We start from the raw sequence: 19,106 nt of genomic DNA on the forward strand, positions 1-19,106 counted from the left end.
TATAGTAATAAACTGTATACTTTGAGAAGTGCTACAGTCTCTATTATGCGGCTCTCTCTGTACGTGTGTTAAAAAAAAATAAATAAACTTTTACACATCTATTTTTCGTATTGATGAGAATATATATAAAGCTTTTAAAGGCTCCTCATCACGCCAACCTCGCCAATCGCCCCGTTCCATTGTGCGACGCGCTGCGCGCCGTCGCCCGTTATTCGCGCACCGTCGCGCCGCAGTTTAGCGCCCTTAAACAAGCTTAACCCTTTAATGACGCAACTTTTGAAAAATGAACGGGGCGCAGGCTCCTGCTCCGGGGCTCCGGACTGCGACACGAGCCATTGTATTGCCCTCCGCTCAACCCCCCCCCCCCACCCTCTTTCGACCGTCGCTCTGTTTTATCGCCTCCGTGTACACACACACAAACACGCACATACACCCTCACCAGTGACCGGATTTTATTTTTCGACTCCTCGGTTTCGAGCATCGAGGCCACTCGAACCCGATTGACAGTACCTTTAGAAAGGCTCCTCTCTATCCTCTTCAAACCGGGAGCTGCACTGAGGAAAAAGTTGCGGGCTATATGGGCATACCGTTCGTCCCGGGTTCAGAGACCGAAAATTCCGGGTGCTGGAGATCTCCATTCTCCACCTCCCCAGCCGAAACTGCGGGTCGCGCGTGTGTAGAAAGTTTCAAACAGTGGCGTAGCGTTCTGTGCGATCTAGCGTACACGCAATGCGTGAAGTATTCCGGCGGTCTTGTAGGCGCTAATGTGCGTTGAGCGCGGAGCGACGTGGAGTGTGGTGTACGCGCAATGCGTTAAGTATTCCCAAAGTCTTGAAGGCGCTTGTATGCGTCTTGCACCGACCGCACTATGTTTTGCGCGATTCAGTGACATGGCGTCCTTTGTGATGTATCGATTGATCTCCCATTTAAACGTATGGAAAAGGATCGATATAGGGTGTTCGCAAAGAACACCTTAATAATCGATTCTGTCCCATAGTTCAAATAGGAAAATATTGATAATCGGATTATTCACGCCTCGCCACTGATTACTATTTTGAACAGTGTACTGCCGTGCTAAGGAAGAACGCCGTATGAACATTTGAGAGTTGCCAAATTTCCATCGATAAAGCATGTGTTTTTGACAGCATTCATGCATACTTTACCTTGAAATTTCCAGATATTTTAGATTAAATTGCGTACAAAATTGTCCGAAATTTTTGGGAAAAAATATTCCCAATTTTCCCAGTAAATTCGGTTTTATTCGAAGGAAACTTGGCAACGTCTGAGGGCTCATACGGCGTTCTTCTATCTTCTTCTAGTGTAGGTACGCAGTTGCCAATAGCAAAAAAAATTGGCCCGGAGGATCTTCAGAGATCTACAGGGTTATTTAAAGTCACGCACCACCGGTCATAACTTTAGTTCTAATGAAGATATCGACTTGCGGTTTGTGACGTTTTTCCTCATATCAAGGGGAAAACTTTTTTAGGTACTTTCCAGTTTTTGATCCCCTCAGGGGGAGGGGGCGGGGGGCAACTACAAATTTCAAATGACCATCCTCCTCATGTGGTGCGTGACTTTTGAATAACCCTGTATACAAAAATATGGACATTTTGGGAGTGGACTTAAGGTGATTCGATGGACGCCATATTTTGTGTCAGAACGGCATGCGATATATCGCATTAATTGTTTCTATTTTTACAGCTACTCGTCATTTTTCTCGAATTTTGAGATCGCAATTCTGTTGCCAGGAGACTAAAGCACTCACTTACCAATTTTAACAAAAAATTCAACGTGATTAAGGCGTGGTTTTTTCAGAGAGAAAATATCGCATTCGAGTGCAGTTTCGATATCAGAATCGAATGCGATGTTTTCTCTCTAAAAAAAACCACGCCTTTATTACGTTGAATTTCTTTATTAAAATTGGTAAGTGAGTGCTTTAGTCTCCTTTCAACAGAATTGCGATCTCAAAATTGGAGAAAAATGACGAGTAGCTGAAAAAATGGAACCAATTGATGCGATATAGGTATCGCATGCCGTTCTGACACAAAATATGGTGTCCATCGAATCACCTTAAATATATGTTCTACCTATGTTCGCAATCCACGCTTCGCTTTCGGTTATTACTCATTTCAGAAATTCACCAAGACGAACACAATACGGCTTCTCGTTCGGATCGAAAGTTGGGGATTCCGTAAGCTCACAACAACGGCGAGCTGCCAGGCAGCCGTCTCGCTTTGAAATTCATGAGCCGGGTGGATTCTTCCCCGGATGCACATCCCGCTTAAGATTAAACTGGAGGAAATGACATTTCAACATTTTACGTTCGGGGGAATTAGGTTCTGTAAATTGGGGAGTGCAACGCGGCACCGAAAAACGCAGTAAATTCCGTCCCGAACCTTTCGGAAAGCGGCGTTCGGTGTCATAAAAGAACCGGCGAGCACTCCCGACATTTGAATATTTATGCCGATCGATAACCATTTGAATTCGAGGCAAATATATATTCTACGATGGAAAATATAGCTCGCTCTAAACGGGACGTGAGGGCCATGAAAAATGGAGAGAAACACCTTATGACGGCAGAACATGTAATAAAAAATAATTTTTAAGGGCCTAATCCGTCCTCCCTCAGACGAGGGAACATAACCGAACCCCAGGTTGCAAAATTCACTCAAACTATGCAGTTTTATGATGACTTAGAGAAACAACGCTATGGTAAATTGATGGTGAAAACCTGCGTGAGACACTATGAGTGCTGCGGAAGGTTCCACGGTGGAAATTTTCCGTGGTGAAATTTACCATGGTGACAATTCCCGTGGTGCTCTCCGTGGTGCTTTCCGTGGTGAAATTTTCCATGGAAAAATTTTTCGTGACCAATTTTACGCGGAGAAATTTTCCGTGGTAAACAAAATGGCATTCCATGGAAAATTTTTAGCAGGGTACTTCAGGGGTTGATAATAAAATAATCCCGAAAATTGAGGAGAGCCCTGAGCCCTCGGATAATTTTTTTGCAACGTCTGGCATGGAAATGGTAGATTAAGCGTTGATGAAGCTTTTTCACTACCATTTTAAAATTGTCCTCCTACTGATCGACCGAAATGCCCGACGAAATAAAAAAAAAAATGTCATTACTTTTTGTGGAAGCCTTTTCCGGCTCGCGTGGAACTGTGGAAAGCAAGGAATTTCATGAACTCCCAAACTAATTAATTTTTTACAAGAATATAATAATGCGATTTCTCTCTTAACTCTTATTTTTTCCTGCGAATAGAGGAAAAATTAGTCAGAGCATCAGTTAAAAATGCCGGAGAGTTCATCAATGTTTGCGGTCTGGGAGCGGGAAATTATGACAAAAAATCAGAAAATGATTGAAATGTCATAAGAATTGATGTTTTTATGTTTGAAGAGTCCTGATTTCAAAGATCACAGTTTTACAATATTTTACAATGGCAGGATCGTTTATCTATAAAATCTGCAAAACAAAATTCAGGAAAATGTTAAAACGTCTAATGAAATTATATTAATATATGCATGATTAAGAGCCGCCCTCATGAATAAACGTCGAACACAGCGGAACAAGTTAATAGGGTGATAATGTGCACTTTGCATTCTTTTGAACTTTACTTACCTCGGAGGAGGTGAAGTTCGCCACCGTATATCTGATCGAGAATACATGTATTTAAGGTTCAAAGAGTCATTTTACACGTTGCTGGAGGTTGTAAATGAGAATGACGTGCTCCTGCATTTGCATTACATGCAACATGGATGTCCCTCAAGTACGGCTAGTTACTGCATCCGGGCGCTACTAAGCTTGACGCACTGCACTGCAAAGCACTACAACATATATTTTTATTACTGTTAATGTTTCTATGCTTGATCTGAAAAAATACTTTGGATGGGTTTTAGCTGAAACGCACACCTTTAATAACTTTATTCTACGCATTGTTCACTGTATGTGCCCTATTTTAATGAGTCTCTTTTTCTCATGCCGCTCTGGATATGCAGTCTCAGAGAAAGAAATCCGACAATGGTAAGTTATAGATGTAACATTAACCTATTTAAAATTCATCAGGTTACACTTGTTTGTCTTTTTTAAACTTCTTTCCATATATGTTTTTTTCTTCTCTTTTTTTACAAAAACATAAAACATCGTTTATTAAATTTCCAAAGTTGTAAAAATTATCTTAAAAGTGAACTGTCTCTCCACGAGACAAAAGTAATTATTTCGAATGGGTTCGTTGCAAAATTTTTCAAGGGCGAAAAAAAGGAGTTACTTCTAGTTTAAGATAGTTTAAAAAGCACAATGATGGAATAGAGGAAGTGTGAAATTCACTTTCGACTTCAAAACCTGCATGCGAACTTTCAGTATTTTTGAGCTTGCCGCTGAATATCCTACGAATTACAAGGTGGAGGTTGTTCAGTACTTTCAGCCACTGCAAGCGTCAAGTGTCAACATCAACGACACCACTAATAAATTTAATTTTGAAAGATAATTTGGACTATTTCTCCCGGACGGAATTATGTGCATCAAGACATGAGCCCTGAGACCCGTAAGATTACATGCATGGCAGGGTTCACGTCATAATGCACATAGTTCCGTTTGACAGAAATACGTTCATTTGATGGGAGCTAAGTCTCTCCGCCCACCGCCGCAGTTTAGAGGAGTTTGCTTTTCTTACAAGACACCGGAGCTATAGAAAATGCAGCTGATAGTCGTCAGATGAAGTTGACACCACCAACTTTGACCAAAGTAAGGAACTTTAAGTTAGAGACAAACTGCTCAGAACTTACATTCCTCCTCTCTAAGTATGCAATTTATCTTGCTTCGACGGTTATTAGCGAAAACTATTTCAACTCTCGTGTATTTAATTACCCCTCCGCATACCTACTTCTTATTCTAACAAGGTGGTAAAATAGTGCTGGGCCCACACAATTTGTGGGGGGGGGGGGCATACCCAAAAAATGCTAAAAAATTCCAAAAAATTCAATTAGAGTCCACCCCCTGACCCCCCTCCCCTTTGCATTCCAGTGTATCTGCCTAAGGTCAACACTCTACCGTCTACCCCCTTCGTCTTACACCGATACTCATTGGAGCTCAAAAATGTTGACGCTCATTGAAATTTTTTGGCGTTACTTTCTCCGTCAAATATGGGCCCAGCACTATTTTACCACCTGGTTACGTACATTTCCCTCGGGTCAGATTTTTTGTGTCATTTCTTGCTTCTTATTCTAACAGACTTTCAATTTTTCTTTGTTGCAGGCACAAAGGATTTCTAAAAGACTGCCCAAATGGCCTTCTAACAGAAGAGGTTAGTTTTAGTCCGAAACTCATTAATTATAAGATTTTGATCTTTATGTTTCGCCCGCTTTTTAGCCTGACCGGCTGTCATGGGAAGAGAAAGAAAGGGGGCAAATGCATTTTCAAAGGTAGCCTTAAAAATAAGGAACTAGAGTAAAAAATAAATGGTGGGTTTGCGAGCTGTAAGACGCAAGCAGGCTACAATCGAACACCTACTCCGATAACTCTATTCTTTTATCTGCTCCTTCAACATCGCCTTCTTCTCTTCGCCCTCCATCATCTCTTTCTCTTTCTACTTCTTCTCCTGTCTGCCTCTCTCCTTCCTCATCTTCTTCATCATTTTCTTCCTCGTATCCTCCTTCCTCCCTTGATTAGTCTCTTTCCTCCAATTTCGCACACCTCTACTTGACGTATGCTCGGAGTTCTTAACCATTGCACATAAATATCATTTCAAAGCTCTCAATGACTGGTTTGTTGAGTGCTATCCAGTTTATGGACGGTCTTGAGGCGCCTCCATTCCGACAGAGAGGATTAAGTACCTGTCGGGGCGTTGAGGCGGGAAGTTGCCTCACCGCCTTCATTTCAACGGATACTGCCCGAAATGTGGAAGTGGTAGTAGCTCCTTGGTCTATGAGCTTGAGACGGTGCGCTAACGCCTGCATTTTTGAAGATACCGCCGGAAAAGCACCACTTGACTGATAATCGACCCGACGATATCCGAGTCGCGGTCTGAGAGGAGGGTAAGTAATACGTGCACGTGCTATGATTATAGCTTTGAAAAACAACGTTAAGTAGCTGTTAGTAACACCAGCGGCGACGCTGCAAACAACTCCAGGGATGGAGTTGCGAAATCTAAGTGCGGAACGTGTCAGGGTGTACAAGGTACCCACTTTTTTCCTCGGCTTCCAAAATGTTACATCTTTTTTAAAATCTGTATGTCGAAGGCAAATAGTCAAATCAGGCATTTTATCAACTGCCTAGGCATATAGTCAAATATTCTTTCTTAGATTAAAATTTTGAATGTTTACCCTAATTTTAGACAAAGTAATTCGTTGCTCCTATGAGGAAGAATTCTCTGTAAAAATATGCAGCATACAGTAGTATTTTAAACGATTTTAAGATCGTGAATGCACATTTTTTATGACGTTTTCAGCACGTCATGAAACATGACATTTTTAAAATTTTAACATTTAAATTTACTAAAGCCGTGTAAAAAGGAAGGAACGAGGAGAGTTCACGGATTAAAAGAGTTATTCTTCCTAAAATACTGAAAATTTGTGAACTCCTCGCCTTAAAGTTACAGAATTCCGTAAACTGTCAAAATTTGACTACCGGCCTAGGCATTTGATAAAATGCCTAATTTGACTAATTGCCTTCGACACATACACCAGAATAAGTCAGGAAAGTTAATGCTTTGTTAATATTTGTTCTTATGAATAATACCCCGATAAAAGGTTATGTTAGCCGCAATGCATCGATATGTGAGTGAATTAATTTGTACTTATTTCATGCATCTGGGCGAATATCATTTTTGTTTTATAGATAAAAGAAGGGAGGAGTAGATGAGAGGAGGAGAAAGTAGAGGAAGCTGTGAGAAGAATTATAAGAAGAAGAGAAAAAATAAGGAGAAGTATGTAAAGAGAAGAGAGTGAGGAAGGTTTCAGGACATTTTGTCAACGATTTTTTGTCCGCGCACCTCTTTTGTCCAGTAGTTTACGCCCACACGAAAAATAAGCAACAGTGACTAGGTCCAAGCGTTACATTTTAGTCTGTACGTAAATTTATATTGACAATATGGAAATGAGAAATTGAGAGAGGAGGTGTTGTTATGGTTGCTCATTTTCAAAATGAAATGTTATTACTTTCTCCTTTTGAATCATCTTTTTAAATTCTCATTGGTGAATATTTGGTTTTATTTCTATCCTTAAAATATTCGATGCACGATATACCTTATATATGTTTAAGTACTTTTTATTTTTTTAATTTTTTCTTTACGAAATTATTACTTCATTTTGAAAACATTTATATTTTTAAAACGTGAAAAATATTTGTAAAACCTTTTCCAAGTGACAGTAATCTCAATGAGCCGCAGTTGTGCCGACAGAAACAGCAAAAATGAATAAAAGAGGGAAAAAACCAAGAGGCACGCAATCTTTAGTTTTGACCCATTTGTACATCGATCTTTCAGAGTCAAATACGTCAAATTTTGAGCGTTTCGTTGCGCGATAAAAGCGCAATAAAAGCACAAAATGTAAAAGAAAAAATTAAAGTGCTTTCGAAATCATCAAAGTTGACACGGAACCACCAATATTTAAAAAATACACATTATATTATTATTCTCCTTTGATAAATTGATACATATTTTTCCCCCATCAATTTAAATGAGAATATTCAATGCAGAGTATGCAAACATTTGAAAATCATGAGTTAAAAAACGCTGACTATGCGAGTATAAATATTCAAGCCTAGCAGAGCGGAGCGGCGTGCTGCCAGCGCGAGAGGCTCACTGGCGCCTACAAACCTAAGTGAATACTTCACGCATTGCACAATGCTTGAAGTATCCACTTAGGTTTGTAGGCGACAATGCGCGTCACGCGCTGGCAACCTGCCAGCAGTGCGGCGGCGCCTGAAGCAACTATTTCACAACAAAGGTGATGCAACAACGCAAAATGAATCAAGATACTTATCGTACACAGAAAAAATCTAAGAGCCTTTAGCTGAGGCAAATATAGAGGTTTTTCCGGTTCAGGTATAACAAGGTGGGAATTTCTTGAAAGATAATTAAGTCCTGTTACACCAAAGAAGTGTAGAGTTTTAGTGAATTTTGTCTCGTGGAATTGACGCTCCCCCATTTTTACCATTTTTTATTTTAACTATATAATATTCTCCGTTGAACCAAACGGACAAAACAAAAAAAGAAGCAAACTCTCATTCTCCCAAGACATTGTACATTTTCATCCAAAAACGTCGTGAGCAATTGTCGTTTGTATTTACGTGTGGGCCAATGAGCTTTTGGTCTCAACTGGCACGTGGACCAAAACTCCCGTGCCGAAAAAACGCGTGGACGTAGATTACTGGAAAAAACAGGTGCGCGGACAAAAAATCGTTGACGAAATGTCCGATAACCGTGAGGAAGAAATAGATAAGAAGAGCGAGGAAAGGAGATGAAGCAGAGGAAGAGGGGGGCCGCAATGAGAACTTGAAGGAGAATAAAGGATGAGGGGGATAACGAAGAATAAAAGGAGGAGGGGGCGATAAGGAGAATTTGAAGGAGAATGAAGGAGGAAGAAATGAAGAAGAGGGGAATATAGTGTAGAAAAATGAAGGATGAAAAATGAAGGGAGAAGAAGAGGAAAGAAAGTATTATCTTTTATCTTCTTTTTAATGGAAAAATCCGAAGAGGAGAAAGGAATCAAAGACAAATTCATCTCCTTTATTTTCTTCCTCTATTTTTTTCTCATTTCCTCTCTCGTTTGTCCCCTCCATACAGTCCTTCTTTCTTTCTCATTTCTACTTTTCTCCTTCTTCCTTCAATCCTCTTCGATTTCTCATAATTTCTCCTTCTTTTTTTCCAATTTTCCTTCTCCTGTCTCTTCTCCTTACTATTCTCCTCCTGTTTCGTTGCTCATTTTTCTTCCACCTCACGTTGTACCTCCCTGAAACGTGACGGCTCAAAAATGGTGAAAAAATACACGACCGAAATGATGAGAGTGAGTTGTATCGAGGGACCAATTGTAGGAATGACGGAAAAGATATAAAAGAAGGTTTTATAATGAGAGACAAATGAAGACGAAGAGCCGTAGTCAACCCCCCCCCCCCCTCCACCAACACCCCCACGAATTGCCTGGACTTGGAAAGTTAGATTGAGAAAATGAGAAAAGAAATATTTGAGGTGACTGCAAAAAATCATTTAATAATCTGGAAGAGGTGTGTCTGAATGTGGGAAACAACTTGCCTGTGATTGGTCGGTTGGCGGGGCAAGTGTAATTTGTCGGGAATGCTGCCGCCGTATTTGCATTGCGCGGGTTCTGTTGTGAAGATGTTCGAATCTCGCGCGCCGCGGTGATTCTGCTGCCGTTTGTGATTGGCTACGGCGATCGCGCGCTGCTGAACGAAGGATGTTGTCATTACCGCGCGGACGAAAGTTGACATCCAGTGCAGAGTTGTTCGCCCGATCACCAAAGTTAAGCTACATTGATCGTAGCGCTTGAATGGGAGACCGCTTGGGAACATCGCAATTTTAAATCATTTTACGCGTTTTCATTTGTAGAATTGGTCTGATATGATTTGAGAATGTCGAGAAATCGATTTCTAGAAATTATTGTAATTGTTTTTATTCATTATGAAGCGGAAATCAGACACTCCTTATCACCTTTTTCTTCTTCTCGTCTTTGTTTCTCTTCTTTTTCTTCATCTCTTTCCTGTCATTTTGGCCTCTTTCAATCTTCCAATTTTATATGCGTCACCACTACTACCACCTATCTGACATAATATATGTCGACGGTGTAAGTCGGCAATCACATAACTCGGTTTGCGACGTCGCATACTTCCTGTCGTACCCACTTTATTTTTTGAACGGAAAACTACTGAACGGCAATTCTCTAAAATTGCCGTGATTTTTTTTCTCTGGGCGAGAAAATTCTGCATAAACTTCAAGGAATGATGTCAATTCGTCCTCCTTTAAAAAAAATAACATAGAGGCGGAGATTTTCAGACACCGCAAACGAGATATGTGATTGCGGACTTACGCCGTCATGGACCACTAGACAAGGTACGAATTTAAGCATTCTGATACATGTTTCTTAACTAGAATTTCACGTAGAAACGGCCACGAAATTTACTGAAACGAACTCCTAACGGAGATATTAACAATTTTATTTCACATTGGTTACGAGGAATTTGCACTGCCCGCTCACAAGAAACTCAAGCCAGTGAGTCAAATCGCGCACTGCAACGGTTTCAGCTAGCTTCTCAATCGAGCAATGTTCATTTCCCACCATGAGTTTTCCAAAATATAAGTAATTTGCTATAACTGAGCCAAAGCTTCAAGCTTGAGGTTGCCAGATTTTTATATCGCAGAGCGTGTCATGATAACGTTTAGCGCGCGATGTGAATCACGTACAGCATTGAGTTTTAATGGGCGCTAGGTTTGAATTCACGCACCAAGAATCATTAAATATCTTCGGAAGGAGTTGATTTCGGTAATTTTCGTTGTGCGCATCGTGTTTTACGTGAAATTTTGATGAAGAAAAATGTATCAGAATGCTGAAATTCGTACCTTGTCTAGAGTCCCTTCATACTGAGAGTCAAGACAATGTGAATCCATTTCTGATTGGTTCCCGTATTTTAGGCCTTCACAGTGTCACAAACGGGAATAAAGATTACATTTTTGTCGATTTCAAAGATTATAATCTGGAATGGACCAGGGAATTATGGGTCCGGCAAGGAACAAACGGAATGAGAGCAAAATGAGAGAAGGAACGGAGAAAGGAGTTTGAGAATGAGCTGAAAAGATGACGAAAAATGTTCAATTTCTGTAATCTTTATTCCCGTTTGTGACTCCATGGGGGGTGTTGTCTTGACTCTCAGTAGAAAGGGACTCTAACCTTGTCTAGTGGTCCATTCTAAACTATTGCACGCCGTACATCTTAATTCAATATACTCCTAATGTTGATATCACCTCTTTTCTCGACGCAATCCATTTCTTCCCTTTCAACTTTCAACGCTGGAGACTACCCTTTTCCAAGCGAGTAGTTGGGCTGAAATTAATGACCCCCCTGGACCTTTCTCCGCCGCTTCCTCTCCATCCTCGTCTCATCCTCATCCACGGCGACTTATTTTAATATCTCCACTCGGAGCTCCGCTCCGGCGAGACCGGTAAATCAAGAGCTGTTGCTTCGGTGGCTCGTAATATTAACCTTAACAATCGCGGCCGCGGCTAAGTGCTCTTTTCGCTCCCGAGCTTCAGTAATTCTGAATTTAAGCTTGACTTAATGAAACCATTACAACTATTCACACCTCCTCGCGGACAGGGTAGCCTCGAGTTCTGAGGGAGGAGGACAAGTGAAAATTGGAAGAAGAAAAAAAGAAAGGAAGGATGAACCGGTAGAAGGAGGGAGGAAGAGAACGGAGAAGAGGAGAGAGGAAAGAGGGGAGGAGAATGAAAAGGATAGGTACACTGAACACAAATTCTCGGCGTTTTTACCAAGGTCCGTTGGCACCTTTACCATCTCACTTTTTTTACCAATTATTGGTAATTTTACCAAGACAGACTGGTAAGCTTACGTAAAAACCGGTATTGTTACTGCTTTTTTCAGGTAAGAATACCACTTTTATTGGTAATCAATTACCAGTAACTTTGCCGTTTTATCTCGGTAATTCTACCGCAGTCGATAAAAAATATTGGCGCTTTTACCAAGGTCTAGTAAAATTACCGAGAAAGTTCAATAATTTTACCGAGATTTCTCGGTAAAATTACCAATTCCATAAATGGTAATTTTACCAAGAAAAAACTGGGATCAAATAGAACCCTGCATTCTTGGTAATTTTACCCTTTTCTTAGTAAATACACCGAGATTTTTGTTTCAGTGTAGCCTCGAGTTCGGAGGGAGGAGGACAAGAGAAAATTGGGAGAAGAAAAGAAGAAAGGATGAGCGGGTAGAAGGAGGGAGGAAGAGGATGGAGAAGAGGAAGGAGGAAAGAGGGGAGGAGAATGAAAAGGATAGGGAGAAGAGGAGAAAAATGGATTGCAAAAAGGAACCAAGAGCGTTGCAATGTTACTAAGCTTGTGCAACTTCTTTTGTCTTAAAAGAAAAACCTGATCATCCATAGACAGTTTCTGTTTTACACCCTAAAGACTGTAAATTTAAGACAATAATTACCTAATAATGGATATGCAACTCCGCCTGTTTGGAATTCGAAATAGTTGTACACGTTTTGCCCCATCCACCTTTGCTTCTCATGCGTTAAAGTCTCAGAGTTTGCGAAAAAGAGGTCGAGTTCTCCTTCATTTTTGTGAACATGCAATTTTACTTTTGAAGTCGAATAGTCGTATCACGCGCTTTGCCCCATCCACCTTTTCTTCTCATGCGTTAAAGTCTCAGAGCCTGCCAAAAAGAAGTCGAGTTCGCCTTCATTTTTGTGAACATGCAATTTTACCTACTTTGAAGTCGAAATAGTCGTTACCTATCTGATATATCTACTCTGCGCTAAGGTCTAATAGTCGTATCACGCGTTTTGCCCCATCCACCTTTTCTTCTCATGCGTTAAAGTCTGAGAGCCTGCCAAAAAGAAGTCAAGTTCACCTTCATTTTTGTGAACATGCAATTTTACCTACTTTGAAATCGAAATAGTCATATCAATTCTTTACCTATCTGATGTATCTACTCTGCGCTAAGGTCTCTAGATCAATTATCCATAAACACATCAAAACTAGATTCACCGCACGCTGATTATATCTACTTTTCCCCAGACAGTTCTAGTTCTAACTGATCAATTGCATTCAAAACTAGTTCCAGCGGCAAGGGTTCCAGTTATTTCTACACTGAAAAAAAAAACGCATTGGATCTAGAGTCCAGACTCTTAAAAACATCGACAAGAAAAAGTACTCTTGATTCAATCAGATTTAAGCTTTAATCAAGAACCAAGCCTCTTAATTTGAGCGGATTTCCTTTTGATTTAAGCTTAAATCTGATTGAATCAAGAGTCCTTTTTCTTGTCAATGTTTTCAAGAGTCTGGACTCTAGATCCAATGTGTTTTTTTTTTCCATTGTAGTTTGAAGCGGTTAAAACTAACCCCAAGAAAAAAGGTTTGTGAATACTAGTTTTGACGAATTCCGGGTCTCACTGTAACCGCGAGTAGAGAGATTTTCACCTTGTATTTCGGATGTGAAATCCGAGTTAAAAATCTCTCTACCCAGTAACATGAATCCGGATCTAGGTAGAATCTCTGAACGTCCTACAATGACGGTACTTAATTGTTTACTCTCGTTTGTTTCAGGGCTTCATCAAAATTTATCGTCAATTTTTCCCTCAAGGTGACCCCACAAAATTCGCATCCCTAGTGTTCAGAGTATTCGATGAAAATAACGTGAGTACCTTTTATTCTTATTCTTGCCTCAGATTTACATCACCAGTATACATACATTCACGATTTTGCAAGTTGGCAACGCCGTTTTTTCCTCTGTTTAAATCCATTGAAACTATCGATTTCAGGTGAGGCAAGCGGCCTCATCAAGAATCGATTATTTTACTCATTACCGAGGGTATTATATTTACTGAGCCAAAGTATAGGTTTATTATAAAAAATCACCCTCCCAACGTTGTTGATTTGCTCCTTTCAGGCATTTCAAACGAGTTAGAACATTAGATGTGCAAAAATCAAGAGGACAAGTTCGAATCAAATTTCCGTTCGCCGCAATCGATTCTCGCGCTTATTTACACACTTACACAAGCACAGAGCGCCAGGGCGCACAGCGGATCGAGTCAATAGGTGAGATCGGACACAATTTGGAAACTTTACACGCTTAAAACTCCGTTCATACAAAACTTTGAGGTTCCAAAAGTGGTTCCATTCGTTTTCTCGTAAAATTTTCTACTTGGAGCACCCGTTGAAACGTCAAATGTGACGAAATAAACACAAAAATTTAAAAAAATTCGCACTTCCGACCTCTCCAATGAAGATGTTGCATGTGTGAGGAATTTGCGATTTGACTGTTGATTCTTGTGTAAAAGTTCGCGAGAAACCTGATGGTGCCACTGGTTTTCTCTGAAATCATCTCCCAAGCTCAAAAAAAGCTCTCAAAGTGAGGCCAAAATGGAGGGGATATCCCAAGCTATCCCGAGAGTCCATCTCTACATCAGAACAAACTCTCCATGCAAAGATAGGGAGAAAATACATTAGCAGGGTTGCCGTGTTTTCAATTTTGGAGTCCCTCAGGAAGTCCCCAAATATAGTGGCAACCCTGCTAATGTATTTGCTCCCTACCTTTGCAGGGAGAGTTTGTTTTGATGTAGAGGTGGACTCTCAGGGTAGGGTGGGATATCCCCTCAATTTGGCCTCTTTTTGAGAGCTTTTTGCGAGCTTGAAGGATGATTTCAGAGAAAACCAGTGGCACCATCGTGTTTCTCGCAAACTTTTACAAAAGAATCAATAGTCAAATCGCAAATTCCTCGCACATGCAACATCTCCATTGACGCGATCCACCGTGCGCCAGGGCGGGTTCCGTTTCACTCTTCTCCCCCGTGTAATGAAATACGAGTGCTCTATCTTTATGTCAATGGCGGAGACTGGAAGTAAAGGCACATACCGAACTCGTACATGGAAACGAAGTAAAAGTTTCACGCCGTAAATTCGACTGATTGTTTTTTCCGAGTTTAACCGAGCGATTAAGTGATTAAAACGATCCGCGTTCCATTCGACTCCGAAGAAACGTCTAAAATTTAATTAGGGTAAAATTACACAAACGCGCTCTCTCCGAAAAAGCCCCGGAATCCTCTCCATCTTAGGGCGCGATGCTCTTCGTCTATAACGTTGATATCTAATGTTCGAACTCGGAAAGTCGGAATCAAATTATGACAACAGTATTTTGGCTCGCTCTCAAAATCGGAATTAAATATGGGCGCGCCGAAACCCCGTATTTCGAGGGAATCCTTAGCCTAGGGATGTTTCCGGAAATCAAATCAAAGCCTTGCCAAGTTTTCATCCTCGGTATGAGGAGGGGGCCTGGAAAGTGCCGCGAAAGCTGCCCAACGTTTTAACACGGTGAAGAGGCCAGAAGCTACACTGGAAAAAAAACACATTGGATCTGGAGTCCGGACTCTTAAAAACACCGACAAGAAAGAATACTCTTGATTCAATCGGATTTTAGCTTGAATCAAGAACCGAGCCTCTTAATTTGAGCGGATTTCCTTTTGATTTAAGCAAAAATCTGATTGAAGCAAGAGTATTTTTTCTTGTCAATGTCTTCAAGAGTCTGGACTCTAGATCCAATGTGTTTTTTTTTTTTACCAGTGCAGGAAAAAATAGCGGGGAAAATTGGGTTACGTGGTATTATTGCTTTAAGCTGCTCATTTGGACGTAATGGAGACTTTGCACGCAATTTTTTTTTTTTGCTCCATCTGAGGGTGCGCTTAATGAGCTGAGTTCGCAGTATTTTTCATAATTTTTTTCTGACATGGAAAATTGGAGAAAAATAGATTTAAAAGTGAGAAAATGTGCCGCCTCATGACGTCATCTGGCGGCATTTTCCGCATTTGAGCAGATGTATTTTAGCAGATTAGGTTATTTTTTTATATTTCCTCCAATAATTGTCAAATTTAGCAACCAAGGATATCCTCGTACTCAGGTTTCCTGGCAGTATCATTTTAAAGATGAAATTTACAAAATTTCAGACACCTGCAAATTCTCTATTATACCAAAAGGGACTATATTCATTGTGACATGAAATGAACCCTGTCTTGCATGAACCCCTATGGATCTCAGGGCTCATGTTAGAATGGACATTGATCATTTTGATTTAAATACGTCCATTAAGGTGTTAGGAACATGTGACTCACATCAGAATATTGTTTAAAAATTTAGTATATTACATTACATATAAACATTGCTTTTGAATTGTGTTGCAGGATGGTTCGATTGAATTTGAAGAATTTATCAGAGCACTATCCGTTACGTCAAGAGGGAATCTCGATGAAAAGCTCAAATGTAAGTCGCACTATAATCTCAATTATTTGAGTCATACACATTTTGAGCCGTCGAGCACGAACAATTGCATCACGAAGTTCGTACCAATATGGCAAGGAGCTGCGCCAGCCGCGTCGCACATAACAGTCGCATTTGGTTTTGTGTGTGAGGGAATTCAAAGCGCCTTCAATATTTAGTGTATGCAATTCGGCCTGTCGTCGAGCACGAATAGTTGCATTACGAAGTCCATGCCAATATGGGAAGGCGCTGCGCCAGCCGCGTGGCACATACCAGTCGCATTAGGTTTTGTATGTGGAGGAATTCAGAGCGCCTTCAATATTTTGCCTATGCAATAAGGGCAAGCTTAGGGCACGAATAGTGGTATCCAGAGATGTACGGTAATTCGACACGGCGCAAAGCCATGGAGGCGCCTACGCGTAATTCTGGACACACGGGTAGTGCGATTGAAACCAGTGCGCCTTCAATGTTTTGCGATGCAACTCACGTACGATCTTAAAGCACGATTAGATCGATAAAGGAAATAAGTAATATACCTACGAACGGTTAAAGTATCTATATAGACAAAGTGTAGTCATTCCTGTCTTAATATTACAAAAAAAATTGTGCTATGTTTTGATTTGTCTACGAGTTTAAGGCTATCATAATGCCCTTACGATCCTAAAAAAATAAATTCTTCTATCGGTCGACAGGCTTCAAACATTTATCCCCACATTTTCACGTGAAATGGTTCCAGATGTAACTTTACCAAATATCTCTTTCTGGAGCAACACAATTTATTTTACAATTATCATGTTAACATGAATAAGCAGAATATATGTTAGTATGCAAAAATCACAGGATCATCCTGTACGTACAGTTAAAGCTCGAAACTGTTGCATGCTACAATGAAAAGGAAGACTTGCGGATATTCCGCGTCTAAAAGGGAACGGATATGTGAATAACAAAAACAATAAATATAAGAGTCTTGAAGTGTTTTGCTTACTTAAGACAAAATACGAATGTTCCAACGACCTAGCTCAAGAATATATCCAACCCCGTGGTAGTAAAGCATGCAATAAAAGACTGCTCTTGGATTTTATTGGCTTCGATTTTGCGGAACATAAAAACCGATCGAATAAATTCAGTGGAAAAATTAATCCTCCACCACCCCCCTTTTGTTTCTTAAATGTTGCCAATTCTGTGTGAATTCACCCCAGCAGTAGCGTGGCGTGCTTTGCGATATATCGATTAATCTGCCATTTAAACCTATGGGAAAGGATCGATAGACAGGGTGTTCGCAACGAGCATTCTAACAATCGATTCTCTACCCCAGCTTCAAATGGAGGAATGTCGATAAATCGATCATTAACCGCCCCCAGGGAACAATACCAAATCGAAAATATGGAATAATGCTGACTGCGGCTATCGCCATCATAAAATCGTGTGATCGGCTCCAGTCACCGACGGAAATTAATTTTTGATCATTCCTACTGCTGAAGAAATAAAATTCCGCTTGTTTACGATGGCATCACCACTTAATGGGAGGAAAACATCTCGATTTGCGTTCCGAGGGTTTGACATCAGTGACGGGCTGTGGAAATTGACGTAACAGCGTAACTCGATTTCCACGTGAGCCTTGTCGTACATATAAATCCGTGCTTTCTGGGGCTCAAGCTGAAATTTAGACACGCCTTTTGTATTAAAGGAGCGACGAAACGTCAAACACGAAAGGATCCACGGATTAATAACCGCGATTGGTTTCACTGGTCTTGACGAGGCGATGCCAAATTTAAAATGTTTATTTTCAATAAATGGATTGCATTTTGCAAAAAGGAACCACTAGCATTGCAATGTTGCTAAGATTGTGCAACTTATTTTGTCTTGGAGGAACAACCCGATTATCCATTAATAGTTTCTATTTTACTCGCTAAAAACTGTAAATTTAAGACAAAAATTACCATCTAAATTTCATAGTTTTTCACAATTTCCGCAATTTTATTGCAAAGGATGAAGTTTCACAATCTTGGCATCATTGCAATGCTAGTGGTTCCTTTTTGCAAAATGCAATCCAATTATGTTTTGATGGAAATAAGCTGTAATCTTGAAACGTTAGAACAACGCATGATTCTATCGGCAGATAGCGCCAGTTGTTAGGATAAGTTAAAAGAAAAAAAAACTAAAAGTGAAGAAAAAGTAAAGTTAAAAAGTAAAATTAATTAAGGAACTCTGCACTAACAACAATTTTACCGGAGAGTTCGAAGATCTATTCGAAAAACGCAAATTAATCTCGCACCATAGCTTTGCTAAAACTTTGCTATTAGACAATTCGGAAAATTTAATGACGGATATCGTCCACTTGAGGTTCGCCTTCAGTTTCGTCCTATAAGCAATAAACTTGTCGGGGAGATTAAATAGTTTTCCTTTTCGTAACTTTCTGTAATCTGAAGTTCGCCTTCACTTTTCTGCGTAGGCAACAAATATACCGTCGAGCGCGAATCGGATCAATTTGAAGAACACACATCTATCTTGCATTATAAAATCAGTCGAATTTTAATCATCCAAACGATTTCTAGGAGTCTTCTGGACGATTAGTGGTAATTTGACAAAGAACGGAGGCTTCTTTCAAAATTTTCCTGCCAGACGCCTCTGAGCCTGTTTTCTCATAACTTTATTTTTGCACTTACTGCTCACTTCGTTATCACGGCAGTGTTGGGAAATATCGTCCGTTTAAAGTTCGCCTTCAATTGAGTCGCGTAGACAACAAATATACCGTTGAGTGCGAATAGTTACCTAATCAAAAAATACACATTTACATCGCGCTCTATGAGCTTCAATGGAACAGATAAACGGCACTGTGAACTCATCTTTAGATATCGTACTTGATGTTGTGCCTTAATACCTTATTTCTGGCATTATGCGTCTTTCTTGCAGTTCACTTCCGTGATAGCGAAGAGAGCAGTAAGTGTCACATTTTTGAAATCAAGTTTTCTCAAAAAATTCATCTTAGTTGTATCAAAACAAGACATATGAAAAGGCCGTACCCAGGTGCGCCAAAAATTACGTAAGTTCAGGCAAGACAGCAGTAAGTGACAATATGCCTCCAGAGAGCCAAAGAAAACAGTGCTTTCT

The 19,106-nt window shown here is 40.3% G+C and overlaps 2 protein-coding genes across 2 annotated transcripts in view; one reads left to right on the top strand and one right to left on the bottom strand.

Annotated features, from left to right (window-relative positions):
• Window positions 1-19,106, top strand: part of LOC109033252 (frequenin-1) — a 282,836-nt gene that overhangs the window by 168,118 nt on the left and 95,612 nt on the right. Inside the window, exons 4-7 of the mRNA XM_072304796.1 lie at window positions 4,000-4,024; window positions 5,255-5,303; window positions 13,293-13,382; window positions 15,920-15,998. Coding sequence (XP_072160897.1) covers window positions 4,000-4,024; window positions 5,255-5,303; window positions 13,293-13,382; window positions 15,920-15,998 — 243 coding nt within the window. The remainder of the gene's footprint in view (window positions 1-3,999; window positions 4,025-5,254; window positions 5,304-13,292; window positions 13,383-15,919; window positions 15,999-19,106) is intronic.
• LOC109033251 (uncharacterized protein in vnfD 5'region) overlaps window positions 3,512-19,106 on the bottom strand; it is a 63,257-nt gene continuing 47,662 nt past the window's right edge. Inside the window, exon 6 of the mRNA XM_072304794.1 lies at window positions 3,512-3,828. The gene's annotated coding sequence lies outside the window, so the exon portion shown is untranslated. The remainder of the gene's footprint in view (window positions 3,829-19,106) is intronic.

The sequence above is a fragment of the Bemisia tabaci genome, chromosome 10 (assembly GCF_918797505.1).
Source record: "Bemisia tabaci chromosome 10, PGI_BMITA_v3".
Taxonomy (NCBI): Eukaryota; Metazoa; Arthropoda; class Insecta; order Hemiptera; family Aleyrodidae; genus Bemisia; species Bemisia tabaci.